This window comes from Ursus arctos, unplaced genomic scaffold (assembly GCF_023065955.2).
Source record: "Ursus arctos isolate Adak ecotype North America unplaced genomic scaffold, UrsArc2.0 scaffold_22, whole genome shotgun sequence".
In the NCBI taxonomy this organism is placed as follows: Eukaryota; Metazoa; Chordata; class Mammalia; order Carnivora; family Ursidae; genus Ursus; species Ursus arctos.
This window is the reverse complement of record NW_026622897.1, coordinates 34,574,228-34,593,291: the sequence shown is the minus strand read 5'-3', so window position 1 is coordinate 34,593,291 and position 19,064 is coordinate 34,574,228. Positions and strand designations below refer to the sequence as shown.

At 44.0% G+C, this 19,064-nt stretch overlaps 1 protein-coding gene across 2 annotated transcripts in view; it reads left to right on the top strand.

Annotated features, from left to right (window-relative positions):
- MAML2 (mastermind like transcriptional coactivator 2) overlaps positions 1–19,064 on the top strand; it is a 331,519-nt gene that overhangs the window by 215,221 nt on the left and 97,234 nt on the right. For both annotated transcript variants that reach the window (XM_026505295.4, XM_057316695.1), the window contains exon 2: positions 10,577–12,058. In XM_026505295.4, the coding sequence (XP_026361080.2) occupies positions 10,577–12,058 (1,482 nt within the window). The remainder of the gene's footprint in view (positions 1–10,576; positions 12,059–19,064) is intronic.

Below are 19,064 nucleotides of genomic sequence, written 5' to 3'. Positions count from 1 at the left end.
GAGAATTATTCATTCCGAGTAACAGAAGCTGTTTTGAAGTATCTCAAGCAAAGGAAAGAAAGAGAGAAAGGGAAAGAGAAAGAAAGGAAAGAAAGAAAGAAAGAAAGAAAGAAAGAAAGAAAGAAAAAGAAGGAAAGAAAGAAAGAGGGAGGAGATTTCTTGGAAGGTACGGGGTGTCTGAATTACAGGAAATATAATTGAGTCTCCCAGAGTACTGGGAGAACCAGGAATTGGAAAGTTTCAGGAATGTCTGTCTCTGTCTCGCAATGCGGGTTCTCCTCCTGGCTTCGCATCTCTGTGGACTTGCTTTCTAAGTCTCTGGCCCTGCGTGGCTGAGAATGACTCTAGTACCGGCATCCCCACGTACCTCTCATTGCAGGTGCAGGGACACTGCCAAGAGGGTCTTGTTTCAATCCCTAGTTACTAGGAAAGCAGTGAATTGGTTCAGCTTGAGTCGAATGCCCATTTTGATTCAGTCTCCTGAAGCTGGAGGAAATGGGATGTCTCAGGATCAAAAACCCTCTACCAGGGGATGGGGGTCAGATTCTCAGAGGAAGGTGGTGAGCAAGGACAGACGTACTGGATCACATGTTCACTTCCATCTTAATTATGTAGATGATATATGTTCTATGTAAAAAAAAGAAAGAAAGAAAGAAAGAAAGAAAGAAAGAAAGAAAGAAAGAAAGAAAGAAAGAAAGAAAATACAGACATATGAATACAATGGGGGAAAAAACCCTTCATTATCCTACCATCAGAAGGTACTTCATCATCTTGAAGTGTTTCCTTCTAGATGTTTGCTGTTGTTTTCTGACCTCGTATTTTTTTGGGTTACACTAAGGATGAGTTACAGTGGTCAGGAAGACAGACACAGCTCCAGCCTCCCTCTCTAGGGCTTATTTTGTAACATGGAAGGTGGACTTAAAAATCAGAAGCCAATTCATAAAAATATTTGGAAATCGTAATGAGGACTGAAACAATCAAGAGTTTGGCGTGGAAGGCAACAGTGAGAAGACAGTTCAGCTGGGTGGCCAGGGAAAATTGCAGCCAGGGTCACATTAAGGTAAGATGTAGAGGAAAAGAAAAAGCGAAGTCTGCTAAGAGGGGACCAAGTCAAAGGAAGCGCAGTATTCCAGTGAAAGGGAACAGTATATGCAAAGACCTGAAGCTGAAAGCACCTTTTGTGTTTTAGAAATTTAAAAAATAATAATAATAATAAGTTATATAGCCGAAGCTTGGGCAGGAAAAGGAGATCCCTTTTGTTGCTATGTGGAAAGCAGATTGGGGTGGGGAGAGGCAAAATTCAGAGTCAAATTCTCAGAATGTGATTGAACGCTGCTTGGGAGCCTGCTGTGCTGGAAGCAGCGGGGGACCTGAGGAAGGATGAAGAATAGGATCCAGAGAAAGAGGCCAGGAAGGATAAGGACCTTTAATACCTGTTTAAGTCAGAGAAGCCACTGAAGATGAAGGGGACATGCTGCTATGGAATTAGGGGTGCCTGTGTTTTATGTTATTTTACCAAAAGGTGAGAGCTCTTTAGTAGTCCTGTTCAAACCCCAAAATAATTAATAGACAACCCTGGAATGGTATGAGGGCACTCTCTCTGCCATCTGGGTTCCCCTGATATTCAAATTGACCAATGTTTTGGAATGAGTCCAAGTCCCACCAGCATAAGAAAAGAAAAGCAGTCTCTTAAAGCACCCATGCTCTTCTTACCTCTCCAGTATCTTTCAGCTCTACAGTGGGACAGAGAGTTGCTGAGAATCAGCCCTGGGCTGTATAAAGAGGGTGTTTCCATGGCAATGGCAGAGAATCATAGATGCCCCATAAACGGACTCATCTCGTGTTCCCAGGCCACTGAGTACCCAGTAAGTCAGATCACCAGCCAGTCCATGAGTGCTTCCCTGGGCTGGGGCTGGCCTGGGCTAGTGGGAGTAGATGAGCCACCCACAAGTATTCTGTCTTCCACTGACTTCTTGGCATGATGTTGTAATGAAAAAACTCACGAGTCAATTGCAAAAAACAGATCATACTGAGAGCACTAAAATCCTGAAAGCAGGGAGAACAGGAGGGAAAGTAGGAGGGCAAGGCCTCACCAAGGAGATGGAACCCTTCGAACTAAAGCTTCCAGACTGGGCCCTCCAGCTAAAGTGGAGAGAGAAGCCACGTGATTGACGATGCTTGCTACACTGTACATTCTGCTGAGGAGGACATTTCGAGATTTCAAGAGAATTGCCAACATTTTATACATAGCATTTACTTTGGATTCACTTCGATATGTTTTGGGCAAAAGTGAGTCATGGATAAAGTATTTCATGCACAAAGCAGTTGGGTTTGTCAGGCTTTTATAGAATATTCTGTTCATTTTTCTGCTAAACCCAGAGAGCTGATCTCTGGAAGATGGTCCCTGCGGGCCCCTGCGTTACGACAATTGCAGCGACTCGTCTGGATGACTAAGGGTATCGTCAGCAGGATAATCACGCTGGTTATCACTGAGCAGATCTGGAATGACATTAAAATAGTAGACAATGTGGGAAAATCATTCTACTTTGAACTTTTTGATTTAATTTAAACATGTCCCTGTTGTTAAACAACAGGTTTTGTTTACACTGTCACTAGCAGAATATCTGAATATCACAAAACATCATATTTATTTACATATCGGGGGCACTTCATTGGGAGGGAAGGGAGAGGGATTCCTTTCCTCCCTCCGTGACTGGAATCCCGTGCACACCCTACTGAGCAACCATCACACTGCATTACCACTTTTTGCTTTATTTCCAGGCAGACTGGCAACCTCTTTTTTTGTTTTTTAATTGGTTCTAACATCTGTTGAGCATCATGTTCTAAGACCAATTTTCCAGTCTCTTGATAAGCTTTAACCACTTGGTCCTCACAGCAACCCTATGACATAGACGGTCTCAGAGTATGTACTTGGTGCCAAATAAATACCTGTTGAATGGATGAGTAAGCAAGTTCCATTTTACAGATGAGGAAAAGCCCCTCTTGTTCTCTTCATTTTGCCTTTGTCGAGGTTCCTCGACAATGGGAAGTATCACACAGACTTGGGTTCAAGTTCTACCTCTCCTACTAAAAGAGAGCTCTGGGTAATGGAGTGCTGCTCTGAGCTGGGAGCCCAGATGGAGCTTTATGTAGGGAGGTGAGTGACTGGTCCGAGTTTATACGATAAACTGGAGGAGGGCCCCATGTCCATCGAAGGGTGAATTCCATGCCCTTTCAAAATCCCACATCCTCCCATTTGCCTCCATAAAATAGGATGTCTGCCTCTCTTTCCTCTTCTCTCCACAAATGCTCTGTAGGTTGAGGGTAAACTTGCACCATTCTCCAAGCAGAACTGGTGGCATTGTCCGCACTGAGAAAATGCTGTCATGAAACACCCTTCTCCCGCGCTTGGGAGGAGGGTTTCTGAGGCACGTTCCAGCCCTTCTAGTTACTCTTCCACAAGCCAGCCAGCAAAGATGGGAAAGGGGCAGGGAGGCATTAAAGAAATTTTGAATATGGGGCATTTGGCGTTAATGTCTTTAGAAGGACGGTGTGTTGACTTGTTTTCTCTACAAAGACCCCAAATTGGCAGCGTTCTTGCTTCCATATAATACTTTATTTTGGATTTCATGAAGAATAGCTATTTTCTTCACTCAAGTAGTCACAACTTTAGAACAAAGTTATGGAACCAGTTTCCCAAATAGATCTAACAGGCCTTCCCTGATCCCTTTCACCAAAAAAGAAAAAAAAAAGTTCCTACTTTTTCTTTAAAAAGTAGAAGTGGAAGTTTCTGAAAAGCATACAGGATATATGCCCTGACTTTCTTTCAGCTCCCATGCATTTACTGGTATAGGGCATGGAGTCGAGCTGGGGCTAAGCATTGCACCCCAACTTCGGAATCCCTTCGGAGGCTCAACGCAGACTAGAGTCTGTCACAAAGCCTCACGCGCCCCTTCCCTTGGGTTCACGCGGATTACAATGTGGTTCCAGTTCTCGGGGCTTCACATTCCTCTGACTTCAGGGTTCAGAAGAACATGAGCACTCAAGCCAAACTCTAGTAGAACCATTAAATTGCTTGGGACTTGGAAATGAACACGTTCCCACAGCCACAGCCTTCTTCTTACACCAGTGTTTTACTGCTCAATAGTTAGAAGGATCCAGCTTCTCAAACTCCCAGATCAACCCACAAACTAAACTTTGAACACCTATAATATGCTCAGCATTGTGGTGGGTACCGAGGGGAACCCAGTCAAGCATAACGCAAGGTACCCACCCTCAGCTTAAACTCTGGTTGGGCAAACCTAATACTTTAGGGGCAGAAAACAATACCTCACGATACCAGGTAGCTCAGAACTCTGCAAGGGCCAAATAAGAAGGGGGAGCATTCAGGTGCCTTTAGCAAAAGACTTAAAATCCCATCTAGTTTGTTGGGGGCAAGAGATTCAGGGAGGAGTTAACTCACCTCCTGGTCCTGGGCTGAGCTCTGAATCTACTATTCCAGGATCCCAGACTTTTTTACGTCAGGAATCAACTCAAGAATCATAAGTTATTTAGAGGGTTGGTCTTTCCCCACCCTATCAGTACTCAGCCATGAGTAAAATGGCCTGAGGAAAGTTTACAGATGGTGAGACCAAGATATTCATTCGCTGGAGTATCTCAGCGGTGGTAAATCTGCTTCTTGTGCTTATGCACAAGAGAAAGACAGAAATCTACTTGGGGGAAAAATGTGACCTATGGACTGAATTGTTACCTTTGTGTGGCATATTCCCTGTTTCTAGGGCAGCCCAGGAGACAAAGAATGCATTTATTTTGTGGAAAGGGATAGGGAGCAGGGCAAGAAACAGAAACCAGAGGATTGCGCAATAATGGCATTTTTAAATCTGTCCAGGAAGTTTATGTTTTGAGTCCTTTGGAAGAGCAAAGTACAGCTGTTCAAAAGAAGAGTTACTGAGGGACCCCGGCCCTTGATTCCACTGTGTGCTGGATTTTTCTCGGCCATAGGCATTGTCCCAACACCTCCATCCCCAGCCCTTGGGCCAGGCAGGTCACTCTGTCTGGACCCGGCCCTGAGCAGGCCTTAGCCTTCCCCCAGCAGAGACCACAGGCCTCAAATAGCATCGAGGTGTTCACATAGAATGAGAGCAAGGACGAGAGTGAAAAGAAACAGTCTGCTGGAGCTCAGCAAAGTACAGTGATTTCTGTGTAGTATGCAAACCAGACCAGACTTGCTGTGTTGAAGTCACTCCCAAAAGAAGCCCTTTCCTTGGCTAGCCAGTGAAAGGGTGATATTATGTGCATAATCTCACAAATTAAACATAACCGTTTGGGTGCAGATTTATTGTACGCAAGGAAAACTGCTTCCCAGCCCATCTAGGTGACAGGAAAAGTGTAAGTATTAACGTGGTGCTCATGTGAGGCCTTAACTTCCTGCCACTGGCTTTATCATCTGCACATTTCCCTAAGGCCAGGATGATTTGATAGGGTCTGCTTCAGAACTCTCTCTGGGTGCTTACTAAATCTTTCTGACTGACCAAGTGACCCTTTGTCTCGTCCTTTTCTTCTGTTGGAGCCTCGAGGGTGATGTCCCGAGCTTTCACCATCAACCTCTAACCAGTGATGTCACCAGCTTCTCCCTGCCATCGTCCCTGTGTGTCCCGAATGCCCTTACCCCTGCCCTGTGTGTGCGATACATCTTTGTTCTGTTATCCTTTTTTTTTTTTTTAAGATTTTATTTATTTATTCGACAGAGATAGAGACAGCCAGCGAGAGAGGGAACACAAGCAGGGGGAGTGGGAGAGGAAGAAGCAGGCTCATAGCGGAGGAGCCTGATGTGGGGCTCGATCCCAGAACGCCGGGATCACGCCCTGAGCCGAAGGCAGACGCTACCCGCTGTGCCACCCAGGTGCCCCCGTTCTGTTATCCTTTGGTCTTGGTTCTCTGCGTCCGCCGTGTCCAGAACAGTGTGATCCTGTGGCGAGCTGAAGGCTGAAGGGAAAGCAAGCAGTGTGGTTGGTGATGAAGAAGGAGGAGACTTTGAGGCCAGACAGAACAGGGCGGGGGGGGGGGGCATCCTGCCTCCGTATCATTCACTATGTAATCTTCATGTCAGGAGCCATGATTTCTTCACTTATTAAATGAGGATAGGAATACACATTCAGAGAGCCATGGAAAGATTAAACAAGATTCCACACAACTCTTATTTTAAGAGTATCTGTCTTAAAATAAGCATTAGTACACAGTGGTTATTAGGTGAGAGCTTAAGGTGGGCCTCAGGTGCTCTTCTGAGGGGGCCCCTTCTTCCTTGCACAATTTAAAAAATTATATTTTATCACCATGTTGACATAAGGATAAATATATTACTGTTCTGTACAGAAACATTTCTTCATATGAAAAGTTCCATTTCTCTTCTGTTTTAAGAGAAATTCAAGCATTTTTGGGGCCCCTACGTCTACCATGGGCCCTGGATACTGAGCCTCACAGTGCCTAATGGGTAAGGCAGCTGTGGGTGGGAGATTTGTTTGGGAGATTCTTCCCTCTCCTGTTTCAATATTATTGACTGCTCTCTGGAAGTTGCTGGCCTCTCTGGCACTCAGGATATATACTTCTAGCTTCCCCGATCCCGGCTACCCCAGCCACTCGAAGGGTCTGAGTGTAGAATTGCTCACTCCCCTCGTCCTGCCTCTCCTTCTCAGTTTAAACCCAGGTCTTCATTCCTCTGACTGAGTCTCATTTGTTGGGACTATTCTTGGCCTATAAAATGGCATTGAATTCTCTGATGAACTTTTTTCACTGAGGTATTAGTGACTGTGTTCCTCCTGTATTCATTCTAGAATGTTTGCATTATGTTACAGAACCTTTAGAGGCTCTCTACCCTAATTTACAGCCATATATGTGATGGAGAAACTTTAGTCCAGCAAAAGGTACACTTCAAAGTCAAGGTTGAACTTGGAGAATTGTTGATCGTCTTGTTCCAGTAGCTTGATATCTACTGCGGCTGGGCATTTGATGGGTCCTGGTAACATAACTTTTGATTAGGAAGTTCTATGAGGCAGGACACAGACTGTCCCCAGAATTCTCTTGGTAAAGTGTCATGCCTGATGGAGTCCTAATGGAATCCCTTTTATCCAACATCACTTCAGGAGGACTTCTGCTCCCCATCTAAAGTCATCCCTCCAGCTGTGCTGGTGGTGACCCCACACATATACCTAAGAAGCAAGTCTTATTCCCTCTCTGCTTGTTATTTCCTAGGTTTGGGCAGGAAAATGTTCTAAGAGATGACGCTGTTTATAAAGGGTACCATTTACTGCACAGCATAGGCTCTGCAGTGCAAAAGCTCGCTTTGATTTCTGGCTTTATTGCTTTTTTTTTTTTTTTTTTAAGAGAGAGAGAGCACACAAGTGGCGGGGGCAGGGGAAGGAGAATCTGAGAATCCCAAGCAAATTCCCTGCAGAGCACAGAGCCCGACACGGTGCTCGATCCCAGGACCCTGAGATAGTGACCTGAGCTGAAACCAAGAATCGGACACCCCTGGCTTTATTGCTTATTATTTGCATGACCTTGAAGTCTCAGTCTCCAAACCTTTATTTTCTCTTCTGTAAATTGGGGGGGGGGGGGTAGAAATAATATCAGCCTCATGGAGGTGTTGTGAGAATTCTTAGTTATTGTGAGAATTAAATGAGACTATCCATGCGAAGACCTTACCATGATGCCTACCACACAAACCCTCAATGAATGACTGTGCTATTACTACTACTACTACTACTATTATTGCCACCACCACTGATTCTGTCACAGCCCCTCCAGTCCTGATGGCTTAGAGAAAGTGCTGGTGCTGCTTCCCAGACTCTGCAGGGCACTGCCCAGGGAGTGGCCTGAGCAATGGGAGAATCTGGCAGAACAGGTTCTTTGAAAGCAGTGGAAAGTAGATCAAAGGCAATCACCCAAACCTGGAAAAAGAATGTATTCCTTTGTTCTTTATGAATTGTGAAAAAACTTTCAAAATGTAACTTATGCTGGGAAAAAAATTGTGGCCCCTCTTGAGGTAACATGGATGAGCCTCTCTGGTCTGTGTTCTTCCTGACCCCTGAGGCCAGATGGGGGCCACTTTGAGTTTCTGCTGAATGTGCTGAAGGCTGACGGTGTTCTGGGATGGAGTAGCGAGCTCAGCAGTTAGCAGACATGCAGAGACAGCAGAGATCGTGCAGTGGGGAGCTTCACACCTAAAGGCAAAGTATACCTGTGCCTTGCTGCAGATTGTTCATCACCCAATGTGAAATGTCATGGGACTTGCTTAGGCCTCTTGACTGAAAATAACAGAAGCCCAACTCATACTAGCTCAAGCAAAAAGGGGCATTTATTCTAAAGATTACACAGTGTATCAAGGAAAACAAGGCGAGAGGCAGACTGATCTGAGATTGAAACGCAGCCCTCAAATTTTGCCAAAACTTGTGTCTCCCTTCTCTGTGTTAGTCTTCTCTCTTTTTACAGACTCACCTCCTCTGAGGCTTTGGTTGACATGTTGGAACAACAGCACGCAGGTTTTGTAAATGACAATGCAGTCATCCAAAGAAAGCCTGATCTCACTTTCTCCAATTCCACAATTCCTATGGCAGGAACTGATTGGCTCAGTGTAGGTCAGATTCCTTTCTCTGACTACCAGTCAGCAATGGGAAAAGGTAAAAACTGGTTCGAAGAGCATGGGACGTCCACCCTAACTTATACGACTCATGAGTGAGCAAAACCACAGAAAAGGGATTATTGAAATAGGGATTGATGGACTACATGACAAGAAGTATGCTGTTCACATTTGGCCCTAAACTGCATCCTGGCCATTCCCAGACTCCTCTCATTTCACCAGAGTTCACGGTGTTTGTCTACTCTCTGCCCTTGGCCCCTGCACACTGGGCAGACCCTAGCCCTAAACAAGCTGATTGCAGCATAATATAGTGGAAATGCCACAGGCTGTAGAATTACACAGACCTTGAGTTAAAGCCCAGGTCTGCTGCTTACTAGCTGTGTGACCCTGTGCAAGTTACTTAGCCTCTCTGAGCTTTGGTCTCCTTATCTATAAAATAATAGCTATAAAACAATACATCTCTAATGGGGTTGCTGTGAAGACTAAGAAAAATAAAATAAAATAACCATATTTAAAATACTTGGCACATAATAGATGCTCAGTTATGTTAGTTTCATTTTCTAATTAGGTTACCTAGAAATCTTCAGGAGGTAGTAAGTGAAAAGGAAGAAAAAGAAAAGTGGTAGCATTTTGTATCTGGGAAGTATCCTGCCTCAGATATTTGACAATTATCCTGAGCAAACATTAAATAATTTAAGTGGGTCAGCTGCACTGGGAAAGCCACACTTGGATAGATGCAGTCTCTCACTTAAGAGGCAAACCAACAAGGATCTCAAGATCAATGGTGAATGTTTTGTTTCTCTTTAATTTATTGGTGTGACTATATGGTCCTTAATTTCTTTCCCCATAATATCTAAAGTCCATGTAATACAATCTAATCCCTGAGTTAGTGAATGAAGGCTTTAGCATTTGGTTGTGACTGGTGCGGTTTGGAGAGGCTTTCCTCTTTGAGAATGTAGTAAGTCATTTTTTAAAAAATAAACTAGAATTTATTGAGTTCTGACGATAGCAAGCACTGTGCTAAACTTCTACATGCATGGTCTCATTTCTTCTTAAGAATTCAGTGCTATCGCCCCCATTTTCCAGATAAGGAAATTGAGGCTCCGATACATAGAGTGGCAAGGTCACTCAGCACTCAGTGATAAAATAGGAATTTGAGCTCAGCTTAGCCAGCTCCAGAGCCTGAGTTCTTAACAATGCACAGTACCAGTTCTCTGCACCTTGGTTTTGGTTATAAGTTTTCGAGACAGGCAACATAAGAAATGAATCCCCAGGAACATCTGTGCTTAGAGTGTCTCATTTGATAAAGGATAATCTCACCCACACGATGTTGCTGCCTGGGCTTGGATGCAAAGGCACGGAATTACAGCAAGAAAAATAGTAGAACGACAGATACGCTATCTCCTTGGATACAACAGCTATTCGGATTACTTACTTAGAGGATAATAGTGATGAAGGGTTTCGCAGATGAATCTGTGAAAAAGAGACATTGTGGAAATTGTGTCCCACCTTTAGACTCTTCAGCATTTCCCATCTTGGTCAAAGTTGTGCTCACTCCAGTTGTGTTGCTGTGTGGGGTCGTGTGTGCATGTGTGTGGAATATTTTGGCCTGCTCCAGAAAACCACATTTGGTGACGAATTGTAGGTATTATCAATGACTCCTGGTGATACATGAAGTAGTTTCCATCCTTTGACCTATGTACCGATCACGGGAACCAATGTGATCTCTAATCACTAATCGACCTGCTCCCTCCAGAAACAGTTTATTCTGTTTGGTGAGTTTCATTATATTCCAGACTGTGCTTCATCTGTACCTTTTTCTGTTTGAATTCATCCTGTGTGTAAATGGAAAAAATTTTTGAATATTATGTCTCTTTTGACTAAAAGCGTATCTGGATTAATATCTCATATTTTTCTTTTTTACTTTCCCTCTCTTTTCAGCTCCAGGGTTCCTTGAAAAGAAAACAGGTGGTTAACCTATCTCCTGCGAACAGCAAGAGGCCCAATGGCTTTGTCGACAACTCATTCCTTGATATCAAGAGAATCCGTGTTGGGGAGAACCTCTCTGCAGGACAAGGGGGCCTCCAAGTAAATAATGGACAAAATCAGATGATGTCAGGGACCTTGCCCATGAGCCAAGCACCCCTGCGGAAGACGAACACTCTGCCACCCCACGCACATCCTCCTGGAAATGGTATCTTTAACATGGGCTTGAAGGAAGTGAAGAAGGAACCCGGAGAGACTCTGTCTTGCAGTAAGCACATGGACGGCCAGATGAGCCAGGAGAGTATGTTTTCCAGTAGGTTCGGCGAGGACCCTGTAGAGCAGCTGATGGACCCAGAGCTGCAGGAGCTGTTCAATGAGCTGACCAACATTTCTGTGCCTCCCATGAGTGACCTGGAGCTGGAGAACATGATCAATGCCACCATCAAGCAAGATGACCCATTTAACATCGACTTGGGTCAGCAGAGCCAGAGGAGCACTCCCAGGCCCTCCCTGCCCATGGAGAAGCCAGTGATCAAGAGTGAATACTCCCCAGGCCTAACCCAGGGCCCCTCCGGCTCGCCTCAGTTGAGGCCCCCCTCTGCTGGCCCGGCATTCTCCATGGCCAACTCCGCCCTCTCCGCTTCCTCCCCAGTCCCTTCTGTCCCTCAGAGCCAGGCTCAGCCTCAGACATCGGGAGCAAGCCGGGCCCTGCCGAGCTGGCAGGAAGTCTCCCACGCCCAGCAGCTCAAACAGATCGCGGCCAACCGGCAGCAGCATGTTCGGATGCAGCAGCACCAGCAGCAGCACCAGCCTACCACCTGGCCGGCCTTGCCCTCCTCCACGGGGCCATCGCCAGGCCCATTCGGGCAGGAGAAAATCCCCAGCCCTTCTTTCGGTCAGCAGCCATTCAGCCCGCAGAGCTCCCCCATGCCGGGGGTAGCGGGCGGTGGCAGCCAGTCGAAGGTGATGGCTAATTACATGTACAAGGCCAGCCCGGCGGCGCAGGGAGGGCACCTCGACGTGCTCATGCAACAGAAGCCTCAGGATCTCAGTCGAAGTTTTATGAACACCCCGCACACAGCCATGGAGCCCCGTCATGGCAACACTAAGCCTTTGTTCCATTTTAACTCTGATCAAGCAAGCCAGCAGATGCCTTCTGTTTTGCCTTCCCAGAGTAAGCCTTCTCTCCTACACTACACCCAGCAGCAGCCCCAGCAGCCGCAGCAGCCGCAGCAGCCGCAGCAGCCCCAGCAGCCCCAGAGCTCCATTTCAGCTCAGCCACCGCCGCCGCCACCACCGTCCCAGCCCGCCCAGCCCCTGTCAAGCCAGCCTTTGCTGAGGTCCCCCTTGCCGCTCCAGCAGAAGATCCTGCTTCAGAAAATGCAGAACCAGCCCATCACAGGCCTGGGATATCAAGTCTCCCAACAGCACCGACAGGTAAGACCATAAGTTTGCTACCCCAAATGCAGAGGACCCGGAGACCACTTAGCCTGGTCGTTGGGCTCTGTTTGCAACATTTGTGTTGGGGTGGAATCAAGACCACAAAGATAGTAGTGGGCCTGTCGGGTTCCCACGAAGGCCTCATGAAGCCCAGCTCACACGGGGCATCTGGAGGCAAGAGCTAGTATTTCCTTATAGATCATTCCTGTCACTGGGATCTGCAGTGGTCAAAGGCTCTTGATTATTAAGAATGTTGCATTATAATTCATGACCTTTAGTGACATGTCCAGTTGGCAGTAAGATTCGGATACACCTGGTGTTTATTCCTCCAGTCAATAAGTCGGTCATTAAGTCCACATGCGCGTCCTGAGTACCTACCACGTGCAAGATGTTGTGATGATGCTGAAAACTGAAATAAGTCCAGACATGATATTAAGAGTATTTAATGACCTTCTACATCCACACCAACCAGTTGAAATGTCTGAATGCCCAACGCATCCTACTAGATCCTGCTGTGACTCCCTGCAGGTGCCTTAAATAAGACATGGCGCCTGTTTGCTGGCACAGTCTGGAGAGAGAGACAGGCTTTAAAACTCTCATTTGAATACTAAGTGGAAGGGCTAATAACATGAGAGCACAGAGGTTGGGTGTCTTACCCTGCAAGGGGAAATCAGGGAAGTCTTTTGGAGAAAGTAATGCCTGCGTTAAGTGTTAAAGGATGAAATCATCATCACTACAAACAGAAAAAAAGTATCTGTGGTTACCTTATATCCTGTGATTAACATGAAGCAGGAGTCTTATTCTGCCCCAGAAGTGAATAGTATGAAGAGGTAGCTCTATGCCTCCGGAGCACACACTGGTGAGGAAGCTCCGATCCTCAGGGAATTTGAGAGCGGAAACTCTTCCTGGAAGGAAGAAAGTCTGACTGTTGCTTCGTGCGTGTAATTTGGTGGGTCTCTGTTAGTGGCCAAGCACAAAGACAACACGTTACATGTCAGAACAATATGCCAGGGTATTATGACGGCACTGAGCCTAATTCCAATCACATTCCTAGAGTAGTTTTCATGGCCACTGCCCAGAAAGAATGCCATAAGCACCACAGACGGTGGCCAAGCTAACCTTTGCCCTAGATGTGTGCCAGGAGAAAACTGCACTCAACCAGGATTCAAGAGCTCTGCACCGAGTGAAGCTCTGAGCTCTTGTCCGCTTCAGAAGTGTGGGGGTTTGAAAAAAAAAAAAAAAGTGTGGGTTTTTTTTTTTCTTTAATTGTAGTTGATGAAGAATGGACTTGAGTAGGGTCCTGTGTGTATTTTACAGTGTTTCTTTTTAACAGGTAATTTGGGGCTCATTGATAAACAAACGGTATTGTGGAACTACTTCCTAATGGCACGGGTAGCCATTTTGGTTTGGATGAATCTAGGCTCAAAGTCTTACTCTGACATTCACTAGCTGTGTCACCTCAAGCAAATCACTGGACCTCACTAAGCCTGTGTTTTCTCACCTGTAAACAGGGGTGATAATAATATATCCTAGATATTTTTTAGAATAAAATTAAGGGGCACCAGGGTGGTTCAGTTGGTTAAGCGTCCAACTCTTGATTTCAGCTCAGGTCATGATCTCAGGGTTGTGGGATCGAGCCCGTGTCGGGATCTACGCTCATCAGGGAGCCTGCTTAAGATTCTCCCTCTCCCTCTCCCTTTGCCCTCCCCTGCCCCCAAATGCTCTCTCTCTCTAAAATAAATAAGTAAATCTCTTAAAAATGAGATAATTTTGCACCCAGAGTTTAGAATAAAGTTGGCGATTATTATGATTATCATAGAAAGAACCATATATGATATCAGAATATTTTTAACAAGTATTACTCTTACGTAGGAGATGCACTGTAATAAGTCTCAAATTCTAACATAAACAGTTTTGGAGGAATAAAAGGAAACTATCCTTCATTCTTTTACTGTCCAGCAGTATGGTGAGTGGGTAGTGATTTACCCTCCCTAAGCCCAGACCTCTGATTATAAAAATGGAAATAGTAAATAATGAGACATTAATAAGAGGTAGTGTTTATCATTTGCCCTGTAACCGGCATGACTTCTGGCTCTCTTCCTTATGGTATCTCATTGCACCCATATGAAGGAAATGCCATCGTTCTCATCTTACAGGGGAAGCAATTGAAGCATAGAGAGGTTAAGTAACTTTTCCAAAGTCACACAGATAAGAAGTAGCAGAGCCAGGATTCTGACAATCTGTTTTGAAGGTTGTGCTTTTAGCCACTGGCTATACAGCTTACAGGTAGGATTTGTTGGGAAATGAATGACCACTTATCGACCATTGTGAAATTCTCAAAAAGAATATTTCCTGTAATACTGAGCCATATTTACATAATCTACAGGGTGATGAAGTCCTTTGGGGATAAAGAAAGTCTTAAATCTCTAACCTACAGAGTTGTTAAAGAAAAGAATCAAAAAATATCTGTGTGATGGGTGACCTTCCTGAGGGTGAACATTATGGAACTAACCAAAATAAGCTATTTACAACAGGAAATAGATCTCTTTGGTCACCCCCTTAGCCCTACTTTGTGGGAGCCTTCCTGACATCCTCGGTCCTGTTTCGGGCTCCATTGCTCCGATCAACAACTCTACACCACACTCATGACCTCTCTGTCCCCACTGAAGCTTCCAGAACCCAAGCACACCAGTGGACACTGATGGCCAAATCAGCAAACATCTTTCAATGTTTTAGATGATATTTAACTGTTTCCAGTGCCTATGACACATGATGCCAAGATAATTTTCATCTTTTCAAAAAAGCTCTTGAAAAGTGGTATAAGTGGCAGCAACATTTCAAGCCAAAGGCCCCTTCTATACAGGCTGGACATGGCTTTATCCTGACTTTGTGGTTTAAATCAAATTGTTCCTTTCTGCTCAACAGTTCCAAGAGGGAGGACTCTGAAGTCTTGTGTCTGAGTTGTAAGCAAGTGTACCAGGGCTCTATGGTCAAATAAGTGTTGTACTCTTAAAAGCATTCACCTTTGGGGTCTGGACTCCTGCTAATAAGGGTGCTATTTTTCAGTACGGTTACAGAGTTTTTCACTGGGGATTGTCTTCAGAGCTATTAGCATACTGAGTGGATTATTACCGGTGCAGTAATATTCATTCTGTCAGGGTGATCTTTGAAAACAGTCAAGATGGGGATTGCTGCTTTGGGTCAAAAACAAGGAGTCAGTGATAGGACTGGATTTCAAATATGACTTATGAACTTTCTCTGAAGGTAAATAAATGAGTTGCTTCCCAAGATGATAATCTTGAGAAGCAACTTTCATGTGGATGTGCATGTTTTTAAGATTTTTCTAATTCGTGTTTCTCATCTAGGATATTACTAAGTATTCTCAGCTCAGGGAGGGTAGTTTTAACCCCACCATTTATAGTAGACAGTACAAATGTGTGTTCTCGTTTCTAATTAGCAAAATCTCTGTTACTCATGACTGAAGCCATAGGAGGGGAGAGATTGGGAATTAAGCAGTTCTTAAGTTTATCAACTAGAATGTCCTAAATGAAAGCACTGGTCATGAATTTTTTTCTGCCTATCACACTCACTTTGTGTCAAACATAGGAAGACCTATTATGGGATTTTTCTAGTTGGAGTCCTTTCACCTTGGAAATGGTGGGAATCTTGGCTTTCTGCTACAAGATGGTAGATTGAATTTGTCGATCAGTTGCTTGTTATTTACCCAGCAGAGTGTACAAAGATGGCCTTCTCATTACCCTTCAGACCTCTGCACCCAGACAGATCTGCATGCTCAGGCAAAGAATATACTGGGGGGAGTCTGTGCCCCTCTCTCTTTATTGGGTACCCATCTCTGTTCTCCTAGATGTGAATGGTGCCTGAGAGATGGATGCAGCATAATCGAATTGTGGAGACTTCTTTATCGTTCCATGCCTGGGGTGTTTTCAAGTAATCCCTTCTCCGGATGCTGAGAGAACAAATGGTATTTGGTATTTCACAAAATGTCCTCAGTGACTCTGTCTTGCTAATGTTTGGGGCTTGGCAAATGGAAATACCTCCTAGCTATAATTTCCTTCCCTTTCTGATTCGAAGGTTATGGGAGAGGGCAGGAGAGGTATATAATGCATGCAGTTCTGATTTATCTTCAAGTCACTGAATACTTGTTTAAGGTGTGAAAGAGTTATTGGTTCACTAGGGCTTGTGAGAGTTCAATCTAAAAGCTCTAACCTCTTGAACCAAGAAGTGATCTTTGTCAGAGCTGTATGATCAGACACTTTAAAGTGTGATTTTTTTTTCCTAACATTAGATCCATGAAACTCAAGTGGATTCTATATTTGGTTTAGAATTATCCCATCTCTAAAAATTCTGAGAGGGAACGCAGCCAGTGAATGGATGGTTTGTTATGACCGAAACATAAATTTGTACATTTCCTCCTTAGTTTAAAGCCAAGCTCCTCGATCATATATTAAGAACCTCACTCCACTCTCTCTGCCGAGCCAAGTTTATCCTTCACTACTTTACATATCAATCCTTGGCATAAATCAGGAAAGTCTCATGTTCTCCCCCTTCTTCTTTAAGGTTATTTTGGATATATCTGATTTTAAAGATGAACACCCAGTTAAGGGTGAAGGAATCACTGGACCTCTAATATACTGACAAATCCTTATAATTGCCCAGTGAAAGTGCCAGAGAAGAGCTAGGACCTTGAATCAGCTGGGAATGCCTTTTCTAGTGGGAAAATAATCATGAATCCAATGTTCTGCAACAGTATAACATCCAAACCACCCCTTTGCTGGGGGCCACAGATTGGCTAAAGGGTCAGCCAGTTAGGCTAAGGCTGGGGTTCAGGTTTAAGGACAAGACGAGGTCAAAAGAAGTCAGGAGCATGAAGGGCCAAAGATAAGGCCAAGCCAATGTCCTAGACAAGCTGGGACAAAAAGTCAGTCAATACACTCAGAATCCAGGAGTGAAGCCAAAAGATGGTAATAAACCTGTGGTCATGGGTCAAATATAAATGACATAAAATCTAAAGCAAAGTTAGGATAGAGACCCAAGAGATGCTAGGTGATCATTGCAAATGACCCTTGACAATTTGGTGATTTCCATTATGACTCACTTTGGCTGGTTATGATGGCAAGAGGGACAAGGTCTGATACAGGCATACTGAGGATTGTCCATGGCAGACCAGGATATTATGTTTGCATGTTCATTTTATCTTTGATATTTCATCATTTACCTTTTCAGTTTAAAAAAATATTTTTTTTAATATTCCATAAGACTAGAGCTAGGGCTAAGATCCCAAATAAATTTCCAGACATAGATGTTAATATGACCTGTACTGAAGAATCTTGATTGGCAGAATTAGCAGGAGGGGGATTTTGCATGTGTCTTGTTCGTTTCTGTTAGTTGGTTTGTTGGCTTTCACATTAGCACCAACTGTATGCTGCATGCAAACAGCCCAAATGGTAGATATTATCAACCCCTTTGAGGGCACTGAGGCTCAGAGAGGTTGAATAACTTGCTCAGAGCTACAGTTAGTAACTGGTCTGATTTTCAGCCTAGTGTTAACTGCTGTGCTGCCTAAGTGAAGGAACTAGGTAGAAGTGGTTTGGGTGTGTTAACAGGACCTTTGCTAGGATATCTGTTCGAAATTTCATTATTGTCTACATGCCCAGTTTATTTCTACCTCAGGGAAAATTTAAGCCAATTCTGATGCAGGGAGGGATCTTCAGGCAAATTCACTGAAGTTGCCTTGTCTTAATCCACAGATCTTTATGTTTCCCCATCCGCCCAACCAAGAGCATGAACAAAAGGTCTCAGGCTCAACTGAGTACTGCCCCTTCTGATCTCTACCAGTAGTTTTTATTCATTCATTCATTCAAAAAATGTTTGTTGAGCTTCCTGTATGTCAGGCACAGTTCTGGACACTGATACCACTACTCAGAACAAAGAAGGTATGGTAAGGGAAAAAAATAAAATGAAAAAAATGTTTTTAAAAAATTAAATAATCAGAGAGTATTTTCAAATTGAGCTGTTTTCATCATACTGCAGGCTTGGTTTATTCTTGCTTCTGTTGCTAGGCTGATTTGCTGGGCTTCTTGGTACCTCTGATCGCAGATAAATATGGAGAATGACCAGGAGAGTGGTATGTGACTCGTTTTTTGAGGAAAAAATTCGATACTTTGGTTAGCTTTTTTAAATGATAAAGAAAATTCATTCCCTTTCTTGTTCTTTAACATGATCCATCAAGATTTAAGAACTGTCCAGGGTCACTGTTAGAGTTTCACCATGGGATAAAGCCATAATTCATGCATGCATTCATATGATGAGAGTTTACTGAGCACCTACAATGTGCCAGGAGTTGGAGATTAAAAGATCACATGATGCAAAGAACCCTTTTTGCACCCATCTAAAAGATCAGGAAGGCATGGTCCCACCCCTCAATGAACTTTTGATCTGAAGGAGACGTCTGTCCCTGACACTTACTGGATTCTTATTGGGTACATATACTACAATCTGATCTGTATAATAACTGAACCTAAATCACATGGGCCTCTCCCATAAGTCTACAAGTTCAACTTTGAATGTGTTATTTTAACTTTTTACAGAGTAGAGCTCTATTTTGCCTGATACCCACTTTTGTGTTTGTTTTATTTTGTCATCCTAGTATGTAATAGCCCAGAGCACAATAGAGTGAATTGGTGTAAAGCAACAATTAACTCCAGTATCCCTCAATAAAGAAATCAACACAGTAACAAGAAGAACATGTTAGCCTTGGAATCATAATGCATAGGGTTTTAAATCCACACTTAGGGGAATGACTTCTATTATTCTCATTCCAAGGTCTTTGTCAGTATGTTGCATCCATCAACAAGAGCTGTGCATTTAAAGCATTAATGTGTAATTCAGCCTGTTGAATACTAAGTTTCCAACTAGGGAAAAAAGGGGTATGAGGTTAAGAAATAGATTTGATCCCAGGGATGGAAATGCAAGAGGGTTAATG